Source organism: Triturus cristatus, chromosome 1_2, assembly GCF_964204655.1.
Source record: "Triturus cristatus chromosome 1_2, aTriCri1.1, whole genome shotgun sequence".
Taxonomy (NCBI): domain Eukaryota; kingdom Metazoa; phylum Chordata; class Amphibia; order Caudata; family Salamandridae; genus Triturus; species Triturus cristatus.
In genome coordinates, this window is record NC_140580.1 from 195,686,462 (window position 1) to 195,712,079 (window position 25,618).

General features: G+C 42.4%; 1 protein-coding gene across 1 annotated transcript in view; it reads right to left on the reverse strand.

Moving 5' to 3' along the window:
- Positions 1 to 25,618, reverse strand: part of SORCS3 (sortilin related VPS10 domain containing receptor 3) — a 2,496,310-nt gene that overhangs the window by 271,934 nt on the left and 2,198,758 nt on the right. The window contains exons 17-18 of the mRNA XM_085603452.1: positions 22,723 to 22,836; positions 14,427 to 14,598 (exon numbers count right to left, since the gene is read on the reverse strand). Coding sequence (XP_085459578.1) covers positions 14,427 to 14,598; positions 22,723 to 22,836 — 286 coding nt within the window. The remainder of the gene's footprint in view (positions 1 to 14,426; positions 14,599 to 22,722; positions 22,837 to 25,618) is intronic.

Here is a 25,618-nt window from a genome sequence, read left to right on the forward strand (position 1 = left end):
GGATATTGTTTATGCAAACACTTTGATGGGAAACAAAATACAGATTAACTTACCTAATTGGAAGATTTTGGGTGTTAAATGTGATTCCGCCTTGTCTTTTGAACAGCAGGTCAAAGTGGTCTCAGCTAGCTGCTTTGCTACAATGAAATCCCGGAGGAGGATGTTGTATCTGATTCCGGTGGCATCCCCGAAGACAGTTGTTAATGCCTTAGTTACCACTAAATTGGACAATACAAACAGTCGATATCTGGGCTTACCAACTTATCTACTGTAAGAATTGCAGATCATCCAAAATGCGGGAATACACTTTATTCTTACGGTTCCTATGCATCACTGTTTCTGCTCATCTTCGCCAGTTGCACTGGTTTCCGGTCATTCCTCGTTTCAATTTTAAAGCCTACAGAGCTTTGGAGCAGTGGACGTAAGGCCTACTCTGTGGGCAGATCCCTGAGGTCCAATTCATTAATGCTCCTGCACCCCCCACGGTTTGTAGGGCTCAATGGGGTGGTAGATCCTTTGCTTTTCTAATTGTGAAACTCTGCGAATTTGCTTCCAGTTCCTCTTCGCTTTGCACTTTCAGAAATGATATTGAGGAAAGGTTTGACGACTCATGTGTTTAATGTCTAGGCTGGTGACCTAAGTTTGTTAGAATGTTTTTGGGGTGTTCCTGCTGATAGCGCAAGAACACTCCATCGAGAGCAGCTGCGTACTTCATAAACGCCTATGGTATTGCATTGTGTATTGTAGTCGGAAAGTTTATCCTCTCTGAACCACTAAATGCCACCATTTTAAATGCACATTCAATAAATCATTCATAATTCCTACTTGTACTAATCATTTTCTTCCTACTACCATTGAAGATGAAGATAATAAGAGCAATGATTTAAAGATAATAACAATACCATTAATATTACTACTAATAATATCAAAAACATGTTTAGGTAGTATTTACTGCAACACTTTCACCATTTTTTAGTGTTAAGTGTTTTAAGTAGTGTAAATAAAATAAACAACTCGTTGATTCAACCTCTGAAAGATGGAAGGCTGTCCTAGCAATGCCGCATTTTGAAGTCATGATCTCATGGTCACACCGGATTTCAGCAGCAAGTACTCATTTCAATGTGTTACCTTGCTTGCCACAGCATTCTTTGGAAAACAACATCTATAGCATAAACTAAGGATCAGCCACACACACAATCTTTAGGTCCCAGCCATGATGTATCATATATGAGAACATGCATAATTTGTCATCCACTGCATTCAACCAGAGAAGGCAACAATAAGGTACTGGATTTTTAATGGCATCGTACAAGTCCTTTTTCCTGAATCCAGTTCTTCACTTTAATCTTTAAAAGTTTATTTACTTTTTAGTGACATTAAGGCCATTTGCACTCAACTAATGGCTTTCCATGCCTTTTCAAACCTGTCCATCCTCTTTCTGCTGCTTCTGCCCGCTTTGTATGAAGTATTAAAATGCTCCCATCTCGCACAATGTCACCATCTTTGAGTTTATGAATATAAATTAAAGTGGAAATGAACTAGCGGGATTTCAAACGGATAAGATCACTGGTCTCGAGATGCATTCATGAGATGCATTTCAAATCTTTCCTCTTGAACTATTGAGTGGAAATTTCCAGCCTGGCACTGGGCGCACAAAGTTCAGAAAAGGCATCGGCAAAGGTAATAATCATAAGCTATGGTCTCCCAACTCAATAGGTGCAATGCTATTCACTACGCAATGTATGTAATTGTATGAATAAAAAAAAAACAATCTCTTGTGTTAATTTACATCATAATGATAATACCATTTCTTAACATTATCTTGTGGCTATTGTGTGTGTGTGTGGGCGTGTGTAAGTAAAATAAAAGCACACGTGGATTTCTCCTTAACATAATAAGATACATTGAACATTACATCTGTAGAAACCCATTGTGGCTTCTAAACAAAATTAGAAATAAGTATTAGCTCTGTTTTTTTGCTTTGTTGTGGTATTAGCTTTTTGAGCCCGAGGAAACTCTTTAGTAAACCTACATGAAGACAAAGGTAAAACATACCTAATGTGGCCATTTCATAAAAATGTCTTTAGATGTGTTAGTTTAAAGGACATTAACTTCCTCACATTGTTAATTCGTCCACCAGATTTCAGATCATTTTAGCATAGGTGGAAGCAAATGAAAAAAACTTGCTATTAAGCCAGAATGTTTAATAATGTGGTGGTATAGAATAAGAAACATTAAAAAGCTGATTTTTCTTCATTTGAAAGGCGGGCCTGCCACTATGCAAGCCATAGAATCGTCTGTGCTCATGCAAAATATCCCATTACGGGAGGATGTGAGTAAGAACTCCTTTCGGAGAGTCATTGGGAAAGCAGAAGTTACTGGGCTCAACACCAAACGTGTTGGTTGAGGATTTTACTCCTAATATTCCACGGCCTGACCTAGTAAGGGTCTTCAGCAACTGGGCCAAGTACCCCTTCGGCACTTGACTCTCAACGATAGCCAAGCCGCGCTGTTAAAGGCTTCTGGGTGCAGGTAGGTGGAAGGTGAACACAAGCTCAAGACACAAAATTCATCCAGCAACTTCAATGAGTGAACATCAAGCCAAATCCTCACTTTTATGACAAAAGTGAAATATGACTCACACAAACAATATACGCAGCCCTCCTTAGGATGGGACTCTAGTGTTGTCCTGGCAGTGTCCTGAATCCCATGTCCCTGTCTACTGGCAGTGGTTATTCTCAGTTTATGAAAAGAAACATTCAGATTAGGCCCTGCTAACCAGTCTTAAATGCTCCACAAAAGCTTTCTAGAAGTCAAGGTGTTACAGAACCATGTGCTACAAGGCACAGCAAGTTCTCCCCTGGGCTCTGTGGCCTAGTGACCAGTCTTACCCACTCCCCTTGGTGTTGTGGTACAGAAGACCCTAGAAGCAGTCATTACCCATTATCACAGTAGAATGGAGCAAATGCCAGCGATGAGTCGTAATCTTGTTGCTGCAGAAAAGGCAGCTGGACATCTGCAGTGCTCGTACTGTTATGCAGTAAGTTCCTCTGATCCAGCTGGCAGGTTGGGGCAATCATTCAATGCTTTAGTTGATGCTCCAGGTGCACATCAGAACCCGAGGTGCTTCAAGGTCACATGCTATACACGGGTGATATTCCTTCCTCTTGCTACTGGTGCATCAGGGAGATGGTCCTTGCACATCACAGCGGCCATCCCTGGTATGCAGGATTGCAGATGTTTGGGCAGAAAACATTGGCAGACGGCCCCATCTGGAATACAGGTTGTTAGAATTAGGGGTCTCTAGTTGGCAGTGGTATGCACCCTGTCCAAGTAGGGACCCTTCCTTCTAGTCAGGGAAGGGAGTTACACGCCAAAGATAACCCATGCTCACCTTCTTGGTAGCTTGGCACGAGCAGTCAGGCCTTTCTCAGAGGCAAGGTGTAAAGCATTATGTACATAAATCACACAGTGACACAGTGAAAACAGAAACAATGGACACCACACCAGTTTAGAAAAATGACCTATCTTTATCTAACCTAACAAGACCAAAACAACAAAAATCCAACAAACATAAGCAAAGACATGACTTTTTAAAGTTTTAAACACGTTTGTCGATATAACTATATGAATGTATTGATTTTAGCACAAAGAACATGTGTGGCTAAATCCGAGTTGAAAAACAGCAGGAGAGGAAAGAGGTGCCGGAAAACACCAGTGATGTGTCGATTGTTGAGTCCCAGGGGAATGGAGGCATCGGTGCTGCTGCATGCAGGAGAAGTATTGCATTGATTCCTTACTACAAGGAGAAGTGATGCGCCGGATTACGAACATGCAGCCTCAGCTCCTTACAGCGTCGCTGAAGATGTGGGGCACTGGTGTGATGCATGGAAAATCCAGGTGCGCTGACTCAATGCAGCGGCGAAACAGGCGCTGCTTTGCTTTTCACAGCAGCGGGCAAGTGATGCGTTGATTCCTTCACCGGACAGCAGGGCCTGCGTGAAAGTCGGAGACAAAGTGCTCAGGGTTCAGGTTGCAGCGATCTTGGAGCTGCGCGAACAGGCTCTGTGTTGTTTTTTCGGCCACCGCATGGCGATGCATTTGTTTTTCAACCGCACTGTAAGCTTGTGGCAGAGAAAACAGGCACTGAAGGGCAATGTTTGGAATTTCAGCAGAAAAACCACCCCCTAGGGCCAAGAACTGGAATTGGAACCACTTGGCAGGTCAGAACTTCCAGCAGAGGAGTTCAGGGGAGCCACAGATTAAGTATTTGATGACAATGAGACTTCAATCAGGAGGCAAGCACACACACTCCCTTGGCAGCATGGTGCTTCTAAACTAGCTCTTGAGTTGATGACTCTTCAAGACAAAGATCTTTTGTGTAGTCACTGGCTTCACATGTGATCAAATCAGACTTCATTCTTTGGAACCAGCTTGAGGGGAGCACATAGTGCACAATATGGAAAACGTAACACTCTGAAACACATTTTTCTTTTAGCCATAGTACTTTTCAGACTACAGAAAATGTAGTTTCAAATTAAATAGCCGTATTGACTATGCCACTGTGAGTACACAGTCCCCTCTTCAATCATTTTTACTGGGTTCAGTAAGTGCTTCAGGTTCAGGACAATAAAAGGGTTAGTCTGAAGTGGGAATTGCTTTCTTCTATTTTGCTTCAATGCATACCCTTTCTTCTAGCAACAAAGCCAGTGCAATGTTTTAAATGTAAGTAATTTTTATATTTTTCCATGGTGGAAATGCTAGTGCATTTGTGACTATTTTCCACACAATAAAAAAGAAAGTTCTCGGTGCCTTCAGATAATAATATTAATGATGGAGTTTTTTCCACATTAGCCGACAAATCGAATTTTCAAAAGACAATGCTCAGACAGCTTCTTAATGTTATGGAATCAGACAAGAGGTCACAGGGATCGGAGGAAAAAAATATTCAGAAGAAAATAACATTTCAACTGGATATATTTGTTAAGAGTGAGTTTAAAAAAAACAAATTCTAAAAGGGGAGAAAGGTGGGTGAGAGTTGAGTAGTTGGGCAGAAATGCATGAGGTAGTGTGAAAACGGTACAGCAATGGGTGCATGATAGAAGTAAAGAGGGAAGAATGTAGACTGATGGTGTAGGGCAGAACAGTGTCAAAGGAAGGATAGGAATATGCTGAGTATAGGAGGCAATGTACTAGGATGATGTAGCAAAGAGTAAAGCTTCAGAGCAAGGTTAGGGTTGCAAAAGGGTTTAGTCCATTTAGTACACAAGGAATTTTTGGGCCCGATTCACAGAACTAATTTAAGACAAAATCCTAAACTTACTACCATTTTCGTATTCATAGAAGGCACTTACTCATTTTGGTATTCACAGAAGACACTTACTCACTTCGGTATTCACAGAAATTAGGAGTTCTAAATTTAGGACTCCTAAATGCCTTCCGTGAATACCGAAAGCCTTAAAATTAGGATTTTTCTCAGTTTAGGAGTCTTTCGGTATTCACAGAAGGCATTTAGGAGTCCTAAAGTTAGGAGTCCTAACTATACTACTACTAAACTGAGAAAAATCCTAATTTTAAGACTTTCGGTATTCACAGAAGTAATTTAGGAGTCCTAAAGTTAGGACTCCTAACTTCTGTGAATACCGAAATGAGTAAGTGCCTTCTGTGAATACCAAAATGAGTAAGTGCCTTCTGTGAATACCAAAATGGTTGCAAGTTTAGGATTTTGTCTTAAGTTAGTTCTGTGAATCGGGCCCTTTGCTTTTGACTACATGGTTTTTGAACCTTGACTGTGAGCGAGTCTCATTACCAGAATCTCGCTCACAGTAATTAGATAGTAAACTGGACCGCATGTGATTACCACCAGCGTCTGCCTTTTCAGATGAGGCTGCTGCGACACAGCTAGGATGAGGAGCACTAGGCTGGTTACACATGAACACGGGTGAGCACACATTAGAACATGTGTGTGGTTGCATGTAGGAGATTACAATCTTGCATAGCCTGGTAGCTGCACAATGGTAACCTGACTGTTGCAGGTTTAAGTTGCAAATTCAACCTGTCAAAATAACCCGTTTTATAGGCCTAAACCTTCTTTTTAAATATTAATAAGTCACCCATATATAGGTCTTAGGGGCATATCAGCAAGCAGGTGATAAAAAATTATCGCGCTTTTGCGTCCATTTTCGGACGAAAAGCAGCGATAATTTTATCGCCTTATCAGCAAGGTCACGCTATCGCGTGAAACCTTGCCTTATCACCATTTCCCTTAACGTCCATCTTTGTATCTCTAATGAGATGCAAAGTGGGCGTTCCTCCCCAGAATAACGGGAGAAATGTCGCTAAGCGACATTTCTCCTATTATCAAGCCTCACGCAAAGCAGCATAGCGACAAGAAAAGTAGCGATAACCTCTGTTAACGCTACTTTCCTTACGCCTGCTTTGAAACTGACTTAGCCATGATATCCTATGGAAGGTGGATATCATGGCTAAGTATGTGAGGCCCTATCAGCAGGCTATCGCCAAAAGTTGTGTGATTATTGCTGGATTTCCAGCGATAATCGCACATTTGGCAGCTAGCGCTCTGAATTTTATCGCTTTGGAGAAAAGCGTAGCTAATAGCACGCTATCTCCGCGATAAAATTCAGAGTGGGCCGGCGATAATTATCCTCATGCTAAGAGGGCTGAGCGATAATTATCGCCGGCCCTTGCTGATATGCCCCTTAGTACCCATAAAGGAAAGGTGCATGACATTTAAAAGCAGGTGATTTAGACATTAATGCTGTACATGCCCTTACACTGAAATATTCCCAAAACAATTATCCCTGTAGCAAGGCTGGATGCTTTCATAGGGAATCATTGGGCTACAATGTTACTTTTATTTGGAATGGTAGCAGCTAGAGAAATACTTCTTTCATTCAAATTTAGTTTTAAATCCTCCTTAATCGTAAAGTCAGATTGGGAAATGACACTTTCAGAAAGTTTACATTATCCTGCCTAAAGTTTCTAGGGCCTTTCTGTGAGTTGCCAGCAGCCTTGACTGGTAATGGCTCTCCCACTGAGAAATGAATATTGGAGCCAGACACTGAACATAAGGGCCTGGGTGCAGAGGGGAATGGGTTTTCCTAACATGATGGCTGGGGAAGAGCGTGCCCTAAACTGATTACACTTCAAAGAAATCTGCCTCCAGCATACAAACGAACCTGAACCTAGGCATGTAATTGACTTTGTTTCACTAGCCAGGCTGGAGCCAAATCAAGGGGGAATGGAGGCAATGACCAAAGGGAAGGTTTAGGGATAGACAAGGGGATATCCCCCACTGACAGTCAGGCAATAGGTATAAAAATGGCATCCCCAGAACCTGAAAGAGAGCAAGACCCTGGACGGTGGAGGCAAAAATACCATGGACAGCTGGAAGGAGAAGCTACGATTCCCTGATAAACTAAGGACTCTGGACCCGATTTAGATCTTGGCGGACGGGTTACTCCATCACCGTTTGTGATGGAGTCAGCTGTCCACCAAGATATGAATCAGACCCTTTGTCTGCAACTGACCACCAATGCTAGATGGATCTAGCTAGGGTCAATTATGCTGGCCGCCGTACACTCCACTAGGAACAGTTGGGAGAAGAGTAGAACTTCTGTCCCCTGGGAGGAGGAGAGGAACATTAGGAACAAGGCAAAGGAGCATGTCGGTACAGGGAGCCAGAAAGAACAGCTCCCTGCAAAGTGTGCCCCTTTAGAGGCGAGGAGATCTGCTGAAAATGTTCTCATTGGCTTGAACTCACCAACAAGAGCAGAATGAACCCAGAATGAAGGAAATCAGCCCAAACGGACCCTTATCCTCCGGAACCTGAGGGCTGCTGCTTGTAGCCATCTACTCACCTGCACAGACCACAGATGGGAGAGGGAAAGAATGCTGGCTGTCATGCCAGAACAGCTCAGGGTCGGCCGTTCAGGTGAGCTGGCTGGGCAGCAAGGAGTAGGCTCTCTGGCCCATACAACAAAAGAAATGCTCAGGTGCCCCTGGTGCAAACATGGCACTGCTGCCCTAAAAAAAACAAAAGACAACTTATGTGCGTCAAAGCTGCGCAGTGCGACTACCTCCTGTTATAATATTTACTATTTTGGGACTGGGAGCTCACCATAATGCCCTGCAAGAGCTTGTTTTCTGTATTTCTTTCTCCTGTGGCCCCAAGAGAGGGAGGGGCACTTCCAACTTTCTTTCCAAGGCTATAGAGGCTGCACGGAGTACAGTAGCCCCCTTTGAACTGAATTACACCACATTTGGCAGAAAGGTAGCTGTTGGTCCAGAATGCGACCTTTTTAAAAATTGGTGTACATCCATTCAGTAGTTTTTGGAAATATTGCAGAAAATCCAAATTTGTATATATGGGAACGCAGATCCTATGAGGATATGAGGACCCAACAGTCCCTGTGCGCAAATCTGAATGGATGCCAACACTTCAAACTCGGAAGTGTTTGCAGCCATCTTTGGATTCGGCTTCAGCTGAGTCCCCAAAAATAAAACGTTAGCAAAAAGAGGAGGGGGCAGGGTAGGAATACCCTGACCCCTAAGGCCTCTTTGGTGGGTCCCACAGGGATCCTGCCAACGTCAGAATTTTTTTTTTTAAACACTAACTTTTGGTGAGCTCCCACATATCTCTATGACTTAGCCCCTAGGTGGGCTAGATCCTGGGTGCATGCAGGCTTAAATAAAATGTACAGAGGGGAGCGCACAGGCCCCCCTCCATGTGCCCCAGGGTCTGCCAACTCTCTGGGGCTAATTTGTTTGTTATGGGGGCCTCACGGTCCCCCCATGCTCCAGGGACCACCACCTCCCCAGGACCAAAATGTATTTTGAAAATGGGAGGGGTGCTGCACGGCCCCCCTACCGGGACGTGATCGGCCCTGGGGACCACCATTTCCCCATGGCAGTTCCTACTACTTCAAACAAGGGGGGCCCTGCTGGAACCATGCTTGGTCCTGGGGACCATCACCCCCCAGGCCTAAAGTGCCCAACCCTTGCTGGAAGAGGAGCATTTATCTATTTCCCTGCCCTCTGTCAAGCGAGCAGGAACACAAATGAATTGCTTTCACAACCAGGGGGCTGCATGTTTAGCAGCTCCCTGTGTGTGAAAGCAATGCTGGCTCCCTCAGGAGGTGGGGAACTGGCTGGGACTGCGGGGGTATTGCGGATTCCCCCGCAGTCCCGGGAAAGAGCAGAAAGAAGCTAAATAAAGGTCAGAAACTGGCAAAAAGAGGGAGAATAAAGATCAGAAAGAGGCAAGATAAAGGTGAGAAATTAGAGGCGGAATAAAAGTCAGAAATGAGCAGCAAGAGTCAGAATAAAGGTCAGAATCTAGCAGAAAGAGGGAGAATAAAGGTCAGAAACGTATAGAAAGAGGCAAAGTAAAGGCTAGAAACTAGCAGAAAAAGGCAGAATATTAGTCAGAGATGAGCAGAAAGGGACAAAATAAAGGTCAGAAGTGAGCTTGCTGAGAAATGTTGAGACCTTGTAAGAGGGTCCACCCCCTTTCTCAACCACTCTACAAAGAGGCCTCCTGGTGTACTGTTGGTTGGGGGATGAACTCTTCTTGGCTGCTGAGGGTTGTTTGGGGCTAAGAACCCCTATTGTGACAAGTAAGTCCCTCACAGCCGGATTGCTGAGATGGTATTGAAGGGCCCACCCCTTTTCTCAACCACTCTGCACAGGAGCCTCCTGGCATACTAATAATTGGGGAATGAACTCCCCTTAGCTCTTGAGAGTCATTGGGGGCCAGCAACCCCCACTGTTGCGACAGGTAAGTCCCCCACAGCCGGATTGCTGAGATGTAATCGAAGGCCCCATTCCTTTCTCAACCACTTTGTACAGGGCTTCCTGGTGTACTACTGATTGGGGGATGAACTTCCCTTGGCTGGTAACGGTTGTTGGGGGTCAAGAACATCTATTGTTGTGACAAATAAGTCCCCCACTGTCGTACTGCTGAGACGTTGTCGGAGGCCTGTCCCTTTTGCCAACCACTCTGCACAGGGGCCTTCTGGAGTACTACTGGTTGAGGGGTGAGGGGATGGGCCTCATGCTGAGAAGTACCTACAAGGCACTTTTGAACCCCACCCTGCCCCTAAACTCCCTCTTCCCAAAACAAAAAGCTTTCTGAGGCTGGTGCCGATGTCCTGGGATGTTTTCACCCCCCTTATTAGATGTTGGCAGTTCAAAGCCTCTCCAAAATGAGCTAGAAAACCACTGTTTACAGTGGTTTTCATCTTGTTTTCCCTGCCGCAGTGTGATATCGGCTCCTCACCAGGTGACTGTGTGATGGAAGCCAATATCGTGTGTCACACTGTGGCACTGTGTGAGTTGGCAGGTATGAGGTGGTTCATTCTTTAGTTGACAAATGTGAAAACAAAGTCTGGATTTCCACATACAATGGCTATGTTAGACGTTCTTTAGGTAAAGATTCCATGAAGGAAGGGTACAATTGGGTACACGATAAGGCAGTCTGGTCCACAAAACAATTGCGTCCTTCATCTAAGACAGCTTTGTGGCCATTTACAGGGACTTATGGTGTATTCATAACAACACCAGCAATCTTGGAGAGGACGAATTGCTGGAATAGGTTTTTATAATACTGGAGGTTCAGCAAAAGGTGATGCTTTAATGGTGATCAGAAGGTGGACCATGTAAAGAGATGATGTATATATATATATATATATATATATTTGCAAAGAGTGTGCAGGGGAAGAAGCAGTGTTTTTGTAACCAGATACAGAGTAGGGGAGCATGTGCTTGTCAGACCAAAGCTGGACGTGGGGGCTCAGCCATGTTTGTTGCAGACAGTGGAGTTCAGGCAGCCGATTCATTCATCAAGCATGACATATGCAGGATAAGGATTTGCTTTGCATGTGTTGCACAGCGCCATCCATAACTAAAGCTTTTATAATGCAGTTTTTATTACTTTGGAACATACATGATATTGAGTAATTCAGAAAATAACGCATTACGTTCAACAACAGTAAAATACAGTGCTTAGAGAAATTAACCCCTTCCGTGCTCATGGCGAGCTCAGCTCGTCATGAGTCACAGTGGAGCTGTGCTCATGACGAGCTGAGCTCGTCATAACGGCCGCGGCGCACCCACGCGCAATTAATTCCCACGCCGATTAATCAGTGGGCGGGGTCGTGACGAGCTCAGCTCGTCATGAGCACAGCACCTCTGTGAGTCATGACGAACTGAGCTCGTCCCGAGCAGTGGTGCCGCGGCCCCCCCCCCGCACCGTGGGGGAATTACCCCTGCAGAGAAGGGGTTAATGATTCATGTGTTTGACCCTTCTCCTACCTACTCTCACTCCAAAACTACAGCACACAATCTGAACACATTCAAGGATACTGGTAAATAGTGAGAGGAGAAAAAATGTTTCTAAAGTAACTAAAATAAGTGCATTCATACCTCAGTGGGAAATCCGCTTACAATGAAGTGAAACTGCATTGTGGTAGTCTGTTAAATACGTTCGGTGCTGAAATGTAAAAAAGTGTAACATTGCTTTTCAAAACTTCTGGAATACCCCGCAGTGTGAGCCCTTCTGAGACTAGAGTATATAGACGATCAGCTAATCATGTTGAACTATAATTAACGCAAACTCAATACCAAATATAATCTGACTTTAGGAGCAGCAAAAATTAGCACTACACTGTGTGTTTCTCTGCTTTAAATTGAAATATACTGTAACAGAAGGATTTACAGAGAGCATCAATTATTAAAATTAGAACCCACTTGTTTCAATTCTCAGGGACACACATGAATGAAGAAAAAGAACAGCCATAGTTCTGAATAGTCTGTTAGAAACAAGGAGTACAATCTTTGAAATGTCCAAAGGACATTGTTTGTCCCAAAGGATCTGCGAGCAGTAACGACAATATCACGGTACCATTGGCCTCAATGCAGCGAGAAGAAACAGGATGGTGCAGGGACAAAGAACAAGCAATGAATTTGAAGCCCATTGGCCCACCTGGAAGAAAACTATTGCTCAACCATTGCGATCGGGGAGGGAGATTGTTTCAATGTCCAAATCATGGACTGCTGACAGTGACACCACTAGCGCGATATCGGCAGGGCTGAACTGGGAACTTAAAGCATCACAGCAATTTTGACGGAGCAGCATCCACTCCCCAGGAGCGGGGGGTGTTGGTGTGTGTGCAAGTGTGAAGCACTCCTGGTTTTGTTACTGGGAGTCGATATTGCAGCAATGCTTCAAAACTGGCCCGCAGTGACAAAAACAGCCCCCACAACTGCAAAACCGGCCCCCTCCCTTCCACCCTCCTGGGAAAATGCCTGATGCTCGCTATGGGCAGTCCTGCCCTCGATATTGGCCCTAGTGGAAGCAAATAAAATGAGGCAACTATCCCCTCGTTTGGTAGCAGAAGGTAGCTGTAACTGGAGTGCAGTGTGCCCCTCAGGCCCTGTAGACCTGTTCTAGTGTTCAGCCTTGTGCTGTAACCCCACTTTACACCCAACCATCACAGGCGTCACCAGTCAGGTGACCCTGCTAATAAAAGGGGCACGGAGAACGTGCCCTGGGCCAGTTACAGTACCCGACTCAGTGTGACTGTGCAGTCATTTATCCAGCATGGGGGCCTAACGCCCAAGACACCACAAGACCACTCGGCCTCAGTTCTACTGTAGACGTTGTACTCCTTTGACAAAATAATACCACAGCTGGTCCCTGCGGCAAACACAACAGCTGTAATCAGAAATATGTACTAGCAAAATTCTTGGAAGTAGACACCATAATGCCATGGTAAACGTTATCATTAATCTGGTTTATAACAAACCAAAATCTCGACATGGTAACTATATAAAGCTATGAATAGATAGATACAAGGTGTATTGATGTGGAGTTAAGAATAACACATCTAAACTTATTTCCACAATATTTTGATTGTCAATACTTCTGTTGTGACATTCTTGTGGCATGATAGTTAGTACACTACATTCTGACATGCAGTTAATTAAATTAAGTGCTAAATTACTGATCTTAAAGTATTTATTTTTACTACATAGTAAGAGTGTTTGCTGTACATGGCAGCATGTTCTGTAATAAGTAGCTTAGACATAAACAGTTTGGTGGATGACATTAAAAGGGTGGCAGTGAGTCAGTGTCAGCACAAAACATTGAAAGCGCTGCAATACATTACAAACATCAGTATATCCTAACAATATGTATGTAGGGACCCAGTTGACAAGAGGTCATAGTATATGACAGGGTTGTGATGAGGCATTACTCTGACTTTCCTCCTTGTTTGAGATAATTATTTGGAGCTACCCTAAACGTGTAGAAGCAGGATATGGAGAGCATGTTATATGGGAGTCAGTTCCAAAGATAGGGATCAAAGCAAGTAACATGTTTTTGAGTTGCAGAGGGAAGATTACGGCAGTATGAGTGGCTGATGATAATCTTGACTAAGTAGTTAAGTAACAGTCCATTCATAGCTATGAAGACTAGAACATTAGTTGTCAACCAGCATGTGACAAAAGTAAGGGATAGCGTTGGCTGATTCACAAGGCATGCAAGATTACTTAAAATGGTACTTCCCTTAGTCAATGCTTTGTGAATTAACCCCTGTCAGTGTTATCCTTGCTACATGGGATGTGATTCTACTTCCTAAAACATTGTGGTATATGCATACAATGAGTGATATTAGTTGCCATGAATTGTTATAGTTTGGCAGCCAACTTACAGAGGTATTAGAATTGGACGGTCTTCAATATCCTCAAAGGAGAACACTTCAATTGTCAACAGTCATAATTGGAGGGCCTTGTTTTAATGGCCAATTGTAAAAAAATATTGAAAATCACAAGAACATCCTTGTCTTGACAGCTCTGTGCAGGTTAATGTCAAGAATACAATGAGTCTATCAAACCGGTTCTCAACCTTGGAATAGTGGCCTCAATGCTGAACCCAACCAGGCCACAATTGAATTTCCCCAGAATTCTCACAAAGTTTCTTACTCAAATGCTGTCATTGAATGCCTTGGGTCTGTAATGTGAGAGGTTGCCTCTACTGTAGAGGAAGGAAGTGATTTTAGCTTCTTACGTTCTATTTATTGGAATATAAATTATTAGGGGATTGGTGTTGACATAAAGGACCATTATTGGAATTTTTTTTGTAGGGAGGCATTGGGATTCTAATTCTGGAGGATTTTCTATCTTTAGTAGTCAGTCTGTTGAGTTTGTTTATTATTCCTGACCTATACATGTTTCTCCATCATTCTGCCATTTTATTCTACTAAACTGAGTCTTGGAATTGCTGTGATTGTATTACAGTACCTGGATATGGCAATAACTGGTAATCTTAAGGTAAGTGATATGTTGCTGTAATTGTTTGTCATAGCAGAATTACAATTTCAAAATTAGCTAAAGAAAATATATACCTCTTCTAAAGTAACCATGAAGGTGACATTGTGCCCCTTTTGCACTGCAAGTCTCCCATCAGAGGTGACCATTTGTAGACCTTTTGGAGCCTTGCCTGGACACTTGTGTGGTTTTGCTGAATACTGCTCCCGGAGACCATCTGTACAGTTATTGGTCACAATTTTTCTATACCTGTGGAAAAAAATGATATATTGACAAATATGAAATATAATACAATTTAAAAGCTATTGAAATGATGGAAATGGAAATTGTAATATGGCCTCTACTGTTTATATCCTCTATTTCAAATTACATGAAGGGACCTCCCAAGCAATAAACATATCAAACATTAGTCCCAAACATTATAGCCTGCAAAACATGATTAATGTAAATTAAATAAAAAAACTCCTTTAATGTGAACCGTGACTAGAGGATTGATAATATTTATGTCTGTAGCACAATGTAAGGGAATAAGAAATAAATGATCAATGAAATGGAGAATGGAAGGTTAATTATTAAGAGAGAGGGTCAAGACATCTTTGCAAATTTCTCTGGATCTGATAGGTGAAGGAAACTAAGGAGCTATCTTGGATTTTAATAAAATAATAGAAAAAAATATTTGTCCTACAACTAATAGATAGACATCAACAAACTGACACCACAATCCAACTTGAATAGCCAGGTCTAGTGATACAGTGCATTAATACATCCAGTGGAGGGATGTCATGCTCACAAGTTCAAACCCAAGTGCAGCATTTAATGTGTTCAAGGTCAATAAACATAATACCATGTAGTTAGGTCACTGTAAACATCCATCAACTGTTAATAGTGCCCACAGAATCCTCATCAGTCAAAATGTGTTATACAAACCTGTTATGCTATAAACTATGTATGTCTTCCAGCACTTAACAGTAACACTTATTTGTCAATAACAAAGCAATATTTGTGGTCAGGGACCAACATTCGATACTATGCAGACAGAGAGAAGTCAAGGACGTAATGAGGAGGTGATATGGTAAGGAATGTTAGGAGTAAAACAACTTGACATTACCTCTTCATCTAAATATCATTGTTGCAGTCTTTATACAAAGATATTCTTCAAACTTCTATATAATCATACCAGAAAACACTATTTTGTCAGCAAAGAAGGGGAATCCTAAAGATTGCTGTAGTACTTGGGGTGATGATGAATCCTATAACCCTCTCCTGCTCACAGCTATCTCTGTTTTTCATTCTGGTAATTCCCAAAAGACAGGCATGCTGACAGCCCTATTAGGTTTCTTCCAAGTTATGTGAGCCGTATGGACTCTGCAGGTCTGCCCTGTAAGTCAACAAGCAAAACAAGGACTTTAATTTTGCGGTACTTGCGCTATCATGCTGATGTCCAACGCAGCCTTACAATTCTGATAGCATGGCCCACCCGCCGATTTAGCTATGGCTTTAACACTTAGAATACATAGGTTGGTAGTGGGAATGAGGCCTGAGCGGATGCAGAGCCCATGCCTAAAAAGACCCCTAAATGTCAAATTATGGACTGCCAAGGAACTGCAGAAGATAAACACTTAAACTTGATTCACCAGTTCCAAGTGATTCTGAGCACTTCCAAGTTTGACAAGGTTTTCTACACCAGTTTGAGCTGAGAAGACCAGAGCTACTTGGTGTTTCAGCACCAAGTAGGGCAATGGGGGAAGTGGGCCCCACAAGGATAAGCAGCTCAGCCTAGTAACAAGACCGGGAGAGCACTAGTCTGGATGTTGGTGACACCCTTAGGTTAAGACAGGACTAAATGGTTGTTGTGGTCATAGGCTGGCAGGTCTGGCACAGTGATAATGATGCTGCATCTGGACAGCAGCGAGAACTCAGGAGACTATGACAGAACTGCCAACTGGGGGAAAGGCTCAGGGTTCGAGGTCCCCTGGCAGTCATATTAAAAAGTGGACATAGACACCCTATATGGGCGATCTGAACCTGCAGGTTAATCATTCAAAGTCCTATGTCATGACCTGTGGTCATCCAAGTATGCAGTTAAAATGTTTTGTTATTGGAGGGTCTCATTTAAAGAAGATTAGGGCCACATGTATCAACAAGAGTTTCACTTAGTGATTCCTAGGAGTTGCACATTGACCTACCTCATTAATAATAATGAGGTAGGTCGCAATATGCGACCCCCTAGGAAACACTCTAAAATCACAGATGGTGGTCTGCTAGGGTCAGCAGGCCTTCATGTCTATGATGGCTTTTCAGAGCAGGCAGGGGTCTGCTTTTCTTCACCATTCCCAAAGGGAAAGGTCTCCCTTGGGGACCCTTTCCCATGTGTGAATAGGTTACCACCAACTTGAAGTTGGTTGTAAAATTCATTGTCACAAAGCATTCATACATACTGCTGCAATTCTGCAAATCGTCCTGTGTTCGAACGCAAAATAGGTCCATACATGTGGCTCTAATTTTTTTAGCTTTTCTTTTAGCTGGACTCCTTTATTAGTAGTAGTAATAAACTTTATTTGGTAGCCAGGTACCATCAAAGTATACAAACACATAACATTACAATGAATACATCAGAATGCATTTTAAAATATCTTTCATCACAATTCGTTTTCCTTTTTTTTTTTTAACAAATAGAATGTATTCAAAATTCCTTCCTTCCCTTTATTAACTTTAAGATCCCAACAGTTTAGTAGGAATATTGAGGCCATTTATAGATTTGCGCACATAATTACAGCATGAACCTTTCAAAGAGATGATACGTTATACAAAAGCAAATGCCTTTCGGCATCAACAATTGGAGTATTGCAATGCAGGGTTCCTGCAGCGTGTGGAAAAGTATTTCACACACAGATTATTTTCAGCCTATAGAAGCTCTGACACTTTTATTTGTCATGAGAAACTAGGGATATCATAAGTGGAGAATTTGATTGGACTTGCCTCTCTGCCTCTCTTGATTAACCCCTTGCATGCCCGCCCCTTTCCCCGCCCAGTGCCGCGCTTTTTATTAGCGGGCGGAGTTCATGACGAGCTGGACTTGTCATGGGCACAGCGCCACCGCAGCCCATGACGAGTCCAGCTCGTCATGAGCACTGAAGGGGTTAAGTGCTAGGGCACTCCGGAGGCAAAACTTTTTAGAACCTGTACCTTGGATTGCATCTACTTGGATAGAACGGACAAGATTCCCAGGCATCTGAGATTCCTACAGTAATTCACACAAGATAACGCTTAAGCATTATAACATAGTTAAAGAGAGTACTTTAAACTATTGCACAAACTTGTGATTGGAGAGGGCCCAGCTAAAGGAGATGTTTGTTAGATATTTCTTGGTCTCAACAACAAGGAGCTTGGAGTCTTATCTAGAACGGATAATAAATCCCACATTTCATTTTTATCTTACTCTTTTTAGATTAGGCACATTGCACTTTAAGTATGCATTTCCACTTCAGGGTGTACAGCAACATGTGTTACTCTTTGCCGGCGTGATAGTACCTCCAAGCCAAGCACATGTCACTTTACACTGCTCTGCCCGTTGTATGCTGTTCTTCGGTCCTCTTTTTAGGTCACTATTCTAAGTAATACAAACCTGAGGCACTATGAAGAAGGGCTTCTGTTTTTACAGTGTTTATGTACAGTGGACATTTGTCACACAATGTTAAATGATCTAAGAGTGGAACTGTCTAGTAGGAAGCACTATGAAGATTTATGTTGTTTATGTTGGTTTGTTCTGTGCTTAGTTTATTTCGATTCAACCTCCTGATGCTGAGTTTTATCCTTAATGGTTTTTATACTTTTTTATTTGTTTTATTCATTTATTGTACGTTAATGACTCTCTTTTATGGCTTTCTACTGAATAAAGATTATTGATTAATGAGGATATAAAAAACCCACAAATGAAACCCATGGGTCTACAAAAGGATAATAAGGACCAAGTGCTAGTGGAGTATCCCTTTTAAAGGACGGTTTCCTCACCCACCGGGAGGTGGCATGCTTCATCATGGGGTAACCTTCTTGCATCATGAGCCTAATCATGATGCGTGCTACAACCCCCTCTCTGAGAGGGAGGAGCTCAGGGTTGTTTTGAAAAGTGTAGTGGCCTTGTTATGCCTTTCCCGTGGCAAGACAAATGACTGCGCCCTCAATGCTCAAAAGGATTTGATGACCCCTTGAGCTCTGCACCAGGTTTAAAGTCCATTCACTGCCCAGCTTTCGAACTACAGAGTTTAAGAAATTGCACTTAGACAGGCAAGTGATATATTTTACCTCAGCTACTCAGGATCCTCCATATCACTGTTTCCAAATGGCACAGCTGCTGTCGTCAAGGCATGTCGTTTGTACACTACTATTTAGAAAAAGCCAGAATCTCTGAACAAAGCATACAGAATATGTACCCAGCCTGGCCAAGATTCACGATCAAGGGTAAACTTCATCTCTTTGGTTACGCATTGCTGGCTATCAAGTGTATAAAGAAACACATGAAGGAGAGCACGTGCATATCCTCCCTCTAGACACAGGAGGGACTAAAGAATGAACTGCACAAGGGTGATTAAGTCAGCTGGCTGTATCTTTTTCCACTACAAATATTTATACTTTACATAATTAAGTATCTTGGCGATTGGGGTTGAGATCAGCTCCCTTAGCCTAGGAGCATGGGCATTGCTGCTATGATGACGGTTCTTCAAATGTTTGGTGGTAATGAGATGGTGGGATGAACTCACTGTCAAGTCAGGGAGGACAGTCCAGGGGGTAATTGGTAGGGTTCAAGTAAGCTCATAGCAGTGACTGTTTCTTGTTCCACATTACTAATATAGACCAAAGAAACAATACGCATCTTAAAATAAGGCCATTGCTAGCACACAGCTAGGGCTAACACTACATTTAAGATCATGGAACTTGAGAGAGCAACATTATTTTTATAAGGTAGGAAAAGTCTCAGAATCCCTATAAATACATAATATATGTGTACCTTTCATTCAGCACATCTAATACAATGAGAAAATTAGGACAGCAAGACTGGGTGTTAGTTGCAGATAAAAGGAAGACTTTTCTTTTTAAACAAATTAACTGCTGGTCAATTATCAACCTACTGGTTAAATCCTAGGAGCCTTTTATGAAGCAGCTGTTCATGCAATAGAAGAAAGATTTCATTCATTTACTTAGTGCATGTGTTAGTGATGTGTTGATTTGGACAGGCTTTTCTCTTCACATCATAATAACAATACCAGATCAAGAGGGCAGATATGTGATAATGCTTGGAGAGCATGGATTATAAATCATGTTCCTAAGTATGTTCAGCTCATACATAGCCTGTCCATAGTTTTAAATGGATCTGCATCTTACTTACAGAGATCTGAACCTCTCAAAGGTACTATTGGGAGGGTACTAAACTGTATTTTAAGTATGGATCTAAAAAAGGTTCATGTGCCCCTAGGACTCTGTCCTGTACAGCTTAAGGTCTGCCACATCATGACCCAACTACAGTAAAGTTTACATTTCACTCAGAGTACACAATACTCCTTCTCAAAGTGATTTCTGGATTGACACACAAGATGTTATCAAATGGGTCAATGATTGATCACATCAAGTGGGCACGTAGTCTGACATGCATAGATTCTCTTTGAGCTGGAGCTATTGACAAGGGCAGCTGAGCACAGTTTTTACAGCTGAAGACGTGGCAATTATGCAATATTTCTATAACAGTGTCGGCTCAGTAGCAGTTTAGTATTGAACTCTGTCTGAGTTGCATGCACTGCGAAACAATAAAGCATACTCAGACCTGTCAATGGCAGCATAGAAAGTTTGGAAGTGGGAGTTAGGAGGTTGGTGGTACACTTCAACCGAAGATGCTTAAAGAGATTCACATCATGTTGGATGATTTTAATGATACAGCAGACAGCGAAGTAAAATGTTTAGTGAAATATGTGGCGGCAACGGCTTATGACAGGGGGGAGTCTCCTGGTAGGACCATGGCCGAGAGTTTGACACATTGAAGAGCAGCTGGAAATATTACCTGCACAGAAATTGCAAAAGCCAAATCGCTACAACAACCAAATCCTAATGAATTAACTCAGAGAATACTATGAAGTATTATATATCCCCCAAATACCCATTTTATAACCCTGCATTCCCAACTGTGGCATGGATAGATAACTCTGATAGAGAGGTATTGATGGCACTGATTTTAAGTGAAGAGATGAACGTTTTTATTAAGGGCATGCTCAATGGTTGCTGTCTAGAAGCAGACATAGCTAGCTTTCACAAACAATATATAGATGTTCTTGCCCCCACCTATTTTAGCAATGTATGAGACCTTCTGCCCACACTCAAAGAGGAGATTGTTGTTACTCTGTTATACATGGATACACATGAAGGGTTGTGTGTGTATCCTAAAAACTCTTTTCTCTGTTGAAACTGGTACTAAGATATCAGAATTTCCACTAATTGATTTCTTCCATATACTACAGGTCTGGAACACGCTGCAGAGGTAGCTTTGTACAGGCCGATCAACTACCAGTTTCTCATAGAACTGGATGAATCATCGACAGGGCTTGTGGCTTCTCTACTCCAAGTGGGTTCTAGTTCAGAACAGTGGCATAGATAGAGGGGGCTGAGGGGGTTCCGCCTCGGGCAGCACAAGTTTTGAGTGAGGTGGCCATCTCGGGGTGGCAACAGCCCCCCTGCTCTTCAATGCGTTTGACGTGAGGGGTCGGCAAACAAAGAAAATACTCTCCAGCACCCCCTGCTCTTCACTGTGGCCACCGCCGGGCAACAAACGCAGAGACCGCCACAGGCGCCCATAGGGCCAGCTACACCACTGGTTCAGAACTGTCACTGTCTCTGGTAAGAAAGAGCTTAACAATTGGAAGGGCTTTGAATTTAATGCAGGGGTGCATGGGGAACCTATTTTCAGGTGGAAGTTTTAAAACCTGTAAGCATTTCACAGAAGTCAAAGTCACCTCAGCAACTTTAGAGCATCCTTTATTACAGAATATGTAGCACGTTCAAAAGAGTGCTCCCAGGATATTCCCTAAAGCTCTACTTTTGTTAATAGCCATGGATGGACCACAGCATAATACATTATTCATTAACAGCGAAATTATCTCTCTGACCAATCCAGTGAAGTCTGCCCCAATAGCAAATCGATCGCAGACAGACGAGAATTAATGGACAGTGGATTTACTGCTGTGCAGAAATCTAAAGGATTTCATTAAACAGCAGACATATGTTATAACAATATAGAATTGGCCCTTTCCCATTGGTGGTTCTGTTGGGGTATGTAAAGGAGATCTCTTCTCTAATTAGGTGATTATCTGCTCTGGCTCTTCTCCTTGCTAAGTGCAGAGTGTACTGCACTGAGGAAGAGGCCCTCTTCCAAAGTAAAGGAGTGGATCAAGTATTTGATTTATTGTAAGGACTCCTCTGACACATACAGTGGTGCCCTTCAAAACAATATTTATTGTCATAGGCACGATGAGCAGATTTGCAAGACTGTTAGATTAGCACAGTCAGCTGATGAAAGTGTGGGTCAGCGTGTATTAAACACTGGTCTTCAGAGGGGGCATATCTGTACTTGCACAGAGTTGTTACATACTGCTTGGATTAGGTTTTTTCTAGCAGTGGCAACTATTGTTATTGTTGATCAATGTGTCCCTTCTGCTCTGTAATAGTTACTCTGTGACAATGTATTTTATTACACAATGTGAATGAGCAAAAAAAAGTAAAATATATAATTATTCCAATACAGTACTTTCGCTTTAAAAGACTGGGGGGAATATGTATCAAACGATTTTGTATTCGCAAATGCTGCGAATCGCAAAAAAACAGCGTTTGCGAATACAAAATCGCAAAACGCGATGTATGTGCCATTTTCGCATCGCATTATTAAGGAATCGCTAATTTAGCGATTCCTTAATTTTGCGTAAGCATTTAAGGAATCGCAAATTGCGATTCCTTAAATGCTATGTAACACGCACCCAAGTTGTGCGATTTCTCCTTAAGAAATCGCAAATTACCACCAACTTCAAGTTGGTGGTAATTTGCGATTTCTTTGCAATTTGAGAATTACTTCCCTTTCATTCCTATGGGCCTCCTGGCCCATAGGAATGAATGGGAAGGTATTCCTTAATTGCGATTTCGCAATTTGTTAATCGCAATTAAGGAATATTAAGAATTCGCAAAATATGTGCGAATTTTTAAATACATCCCGTTTTGCAATTCTCAAATAGCGATTCTCAAAAAATCGCTTTTTGAGAATCGCAAATACAGTTTTTGATACATATGCCCCTGGGTTACTGGATTTTATTGGATGTATGCATGCATACGTTAGTCACTTACCCGGTGCTTTTCAAGAAGCTCTGGCCTTGGCTGCAGTCTTTGGAAATTGAAGTAGGGTTGAACCAGAAGGCTGGGCTGCATTGATTACTGCCGTGCCTCTCGTATCCGTAGTCACTGTCATGTAAATCAAATACACGCTATTTAGTTGCACATATTATAAATGTTAGGGTCAGCACATGAGAAAATCTCCAGTGTTTTGCAAACTAACCTGTAAGCCAACACCACCAGTGTAATCGAATTCGAGACACTGTGTTAGCTAAAGGGAAGAAAGCCTTTATACGGATTGCTTTGTTTCATATGTGTCCCTCGCGCTCACCCGTATATGAATTCACTCGACGTGTGTGTGACAAGGAAGTATGCAATTAAAAGAGAGAAAATAAAATGTAGGTTGAAAAATGTATAGTAATAGTGTCGAAAATCATGGACGTCATTTAAGGGTCGGTCTCCAGGGGCCGCAACTGCGACCCCGGGGTAGCCCCTTGCTGCCCCTGGCACTGCTTCTGCGACCCCTGGCCTCAGATGTGGCAATATCAGTGCCTGTAACACAGGGGTAGCTCTCCTAATGGACACTGGTTGGAGCTCAATTTGCGTGGTTTCTGTCCATTTGTTTTATTATACAAATATTGAATAATATTATTTACTGTTATTGTGATAAAAAATTGAGTATATTAGATGGCATCTGACCCTATCTGGAAGCTAAGGTTAGTGCAAAATGCTTTCAAATGTATATTGTATGCATGTTTGCCGGTAAGAGTGTGCTTGTGTACGTGAGTGTGTGAATGTGTTAGTAAGTGTAAGCATGTGTGTGAGTCAAAGTAAAGGTAAAATGACGTGCAATGTTCCTCCTGCTACCCCCTGGCATTTTGGTGAATTCACACCCATGTCTAAAATGCATCTCAATTTTGAATATTTAGGTATTAATACAAAACAGCATAAGATGTTTAAAAAATAGTATGTATGAGAAAGAAAATTACCTAGATTTATCTAATGCTATACAAATTAATTTTCATCAACAAATTGCTAGTTTTGCATTGCAAGGTGGCACCCAATCACCATAATGCAGTATTCTGAAAATTCTGTCAAGTGAAATCAGTTATTGTGCAAAGGACAACCACATCTATATGAATACCCTTCTTCCAATGAAATCAGCATTTTCTTTATTATTCTTGTCCTGTCAGCTATGGTTTCGCAGTTATCTGGAGGCTGGCCCGTATTCATAACGTGGGCTTGGCTGCGAGAAATAACTTTTTTCACAATTGCTAATGAATAACCATCTCACAACTGTGTCGTCAGTCAATTTTTCACTAAATCAGTAGTGTGCATATCAGTGGTCCAAACGGGGTGGCCCATCCCATTATAACCCAATTAAGAAACTCAATTGAGTTGTTTTTTAGATTCTTATCAAAATTAGGGAGAAAACCAATAAAAACAGATGGCGAACAGGTGCAGAAGCAAATGCCTAGCGATTACCACACTTGGGGCTTGTATTTGTGGATATTCAAATACCACTGACGTACAAGAGTAGAGAATGCCTTTATAAAAAGATTATCTGTGCCTCCAAGGAGTTCGACCATTGTAGATCATGAAGAATTAAGCTTAGATGTTTTGGAGAACTTTTTAAGCCTTAGGCCACTGTTGTTGTGGATCTCAAGCTGGGCAAACCCAGAAACTGTGTGTAATCGCATGGTGATGCTAAACTGTTTAAGACTGGATTATGCTGTAAAAATACCTTATATAAAATATGTAAAGCCCATATGTAACAAGACTGGAAAATCAGAATTACTTAAAGCACCAGAAAAGTTCAATGGTAAAGATACAAGGATTATAAGCTTACTGATCAAAAGCAAGATGGCATCTAGCACACTTTAAGCCTGAAGTAAAAGGAATATTGAGGCACCACATCTAATGCTGCCAAGTCTAGTCATCGAGCATCCCAACACCACCTCTGTGAGGTGGGAGACAGGAGTGGAAAGCTCCTTGCTTGGCTTGACAAACAGGAAAGGGTAAATCGATGGGTACTGGAAATACAAACTAAAAGTGGTGAGCAGGTGAGAGAAAGAGACAGGGAGTGGCAGGTGCTTTCTCCACTTTCTCCACATACTACACCCACTTATACCCCCGGCCTCTACCGCTACAGTAGAGGAATCTCATGAATTATTGGCGGCATACAACTCCCTAGCCTTTCACACACAGGCGGCGCACTCCTGGAAGAGGAGCCTACTGAAGACGAAATAGTGCAAGCAATCTGTGACTTAAACTCCGGCAACGCAGAAGCCATAATGGGATTCCCAGTGAAGATTGCAAACTCACAGCTTCTAATATTGCCTTTACTTACTGATAATGTTCAAGGAAAGTCACGACTTGGTATTCCTCCCCAGGGATCCAAGGTTGGCCAGTATCGTAGTCCTACATAAAGACGGTAAACCACAAGAGGAATGTGCCTCCTATAGATCATTTTCTCTGCTGAATGTCGAAGCAAAAATATTGGCTTATGTACTGGTCGCCCAACTGATCCAGGTGATCACGACTCTCATTCATCAAGACCAATCAGGCTTTATCCTGGGGCGGAACACAGCTCATAACTTGTGGCATCTCCAAGGCATCTTGGGTTAAACCGATAGTGTTTCAGGAGGACACCCCTGTGCTCTCATTTATTGCCAGAATGGCATTTGATGCAGTCGAATGGCCCTACATTTTTGAAGTGTTGATCAGAATAGGCTTTGGCCCGTGATTTGTGAAGTGGATAAGGCTCCTTTACAAAGCCCAGGGATCTCTGGCCACTGGCCCGCGTATCAGCAAGACCAGAATGGGAGTACATTCCTTCACCTACCTCTCAGCCAAAGCCTGTAACACCCTCCCCCTCTACATCCGGCAATCTCTCACACTGCCCCAGTTC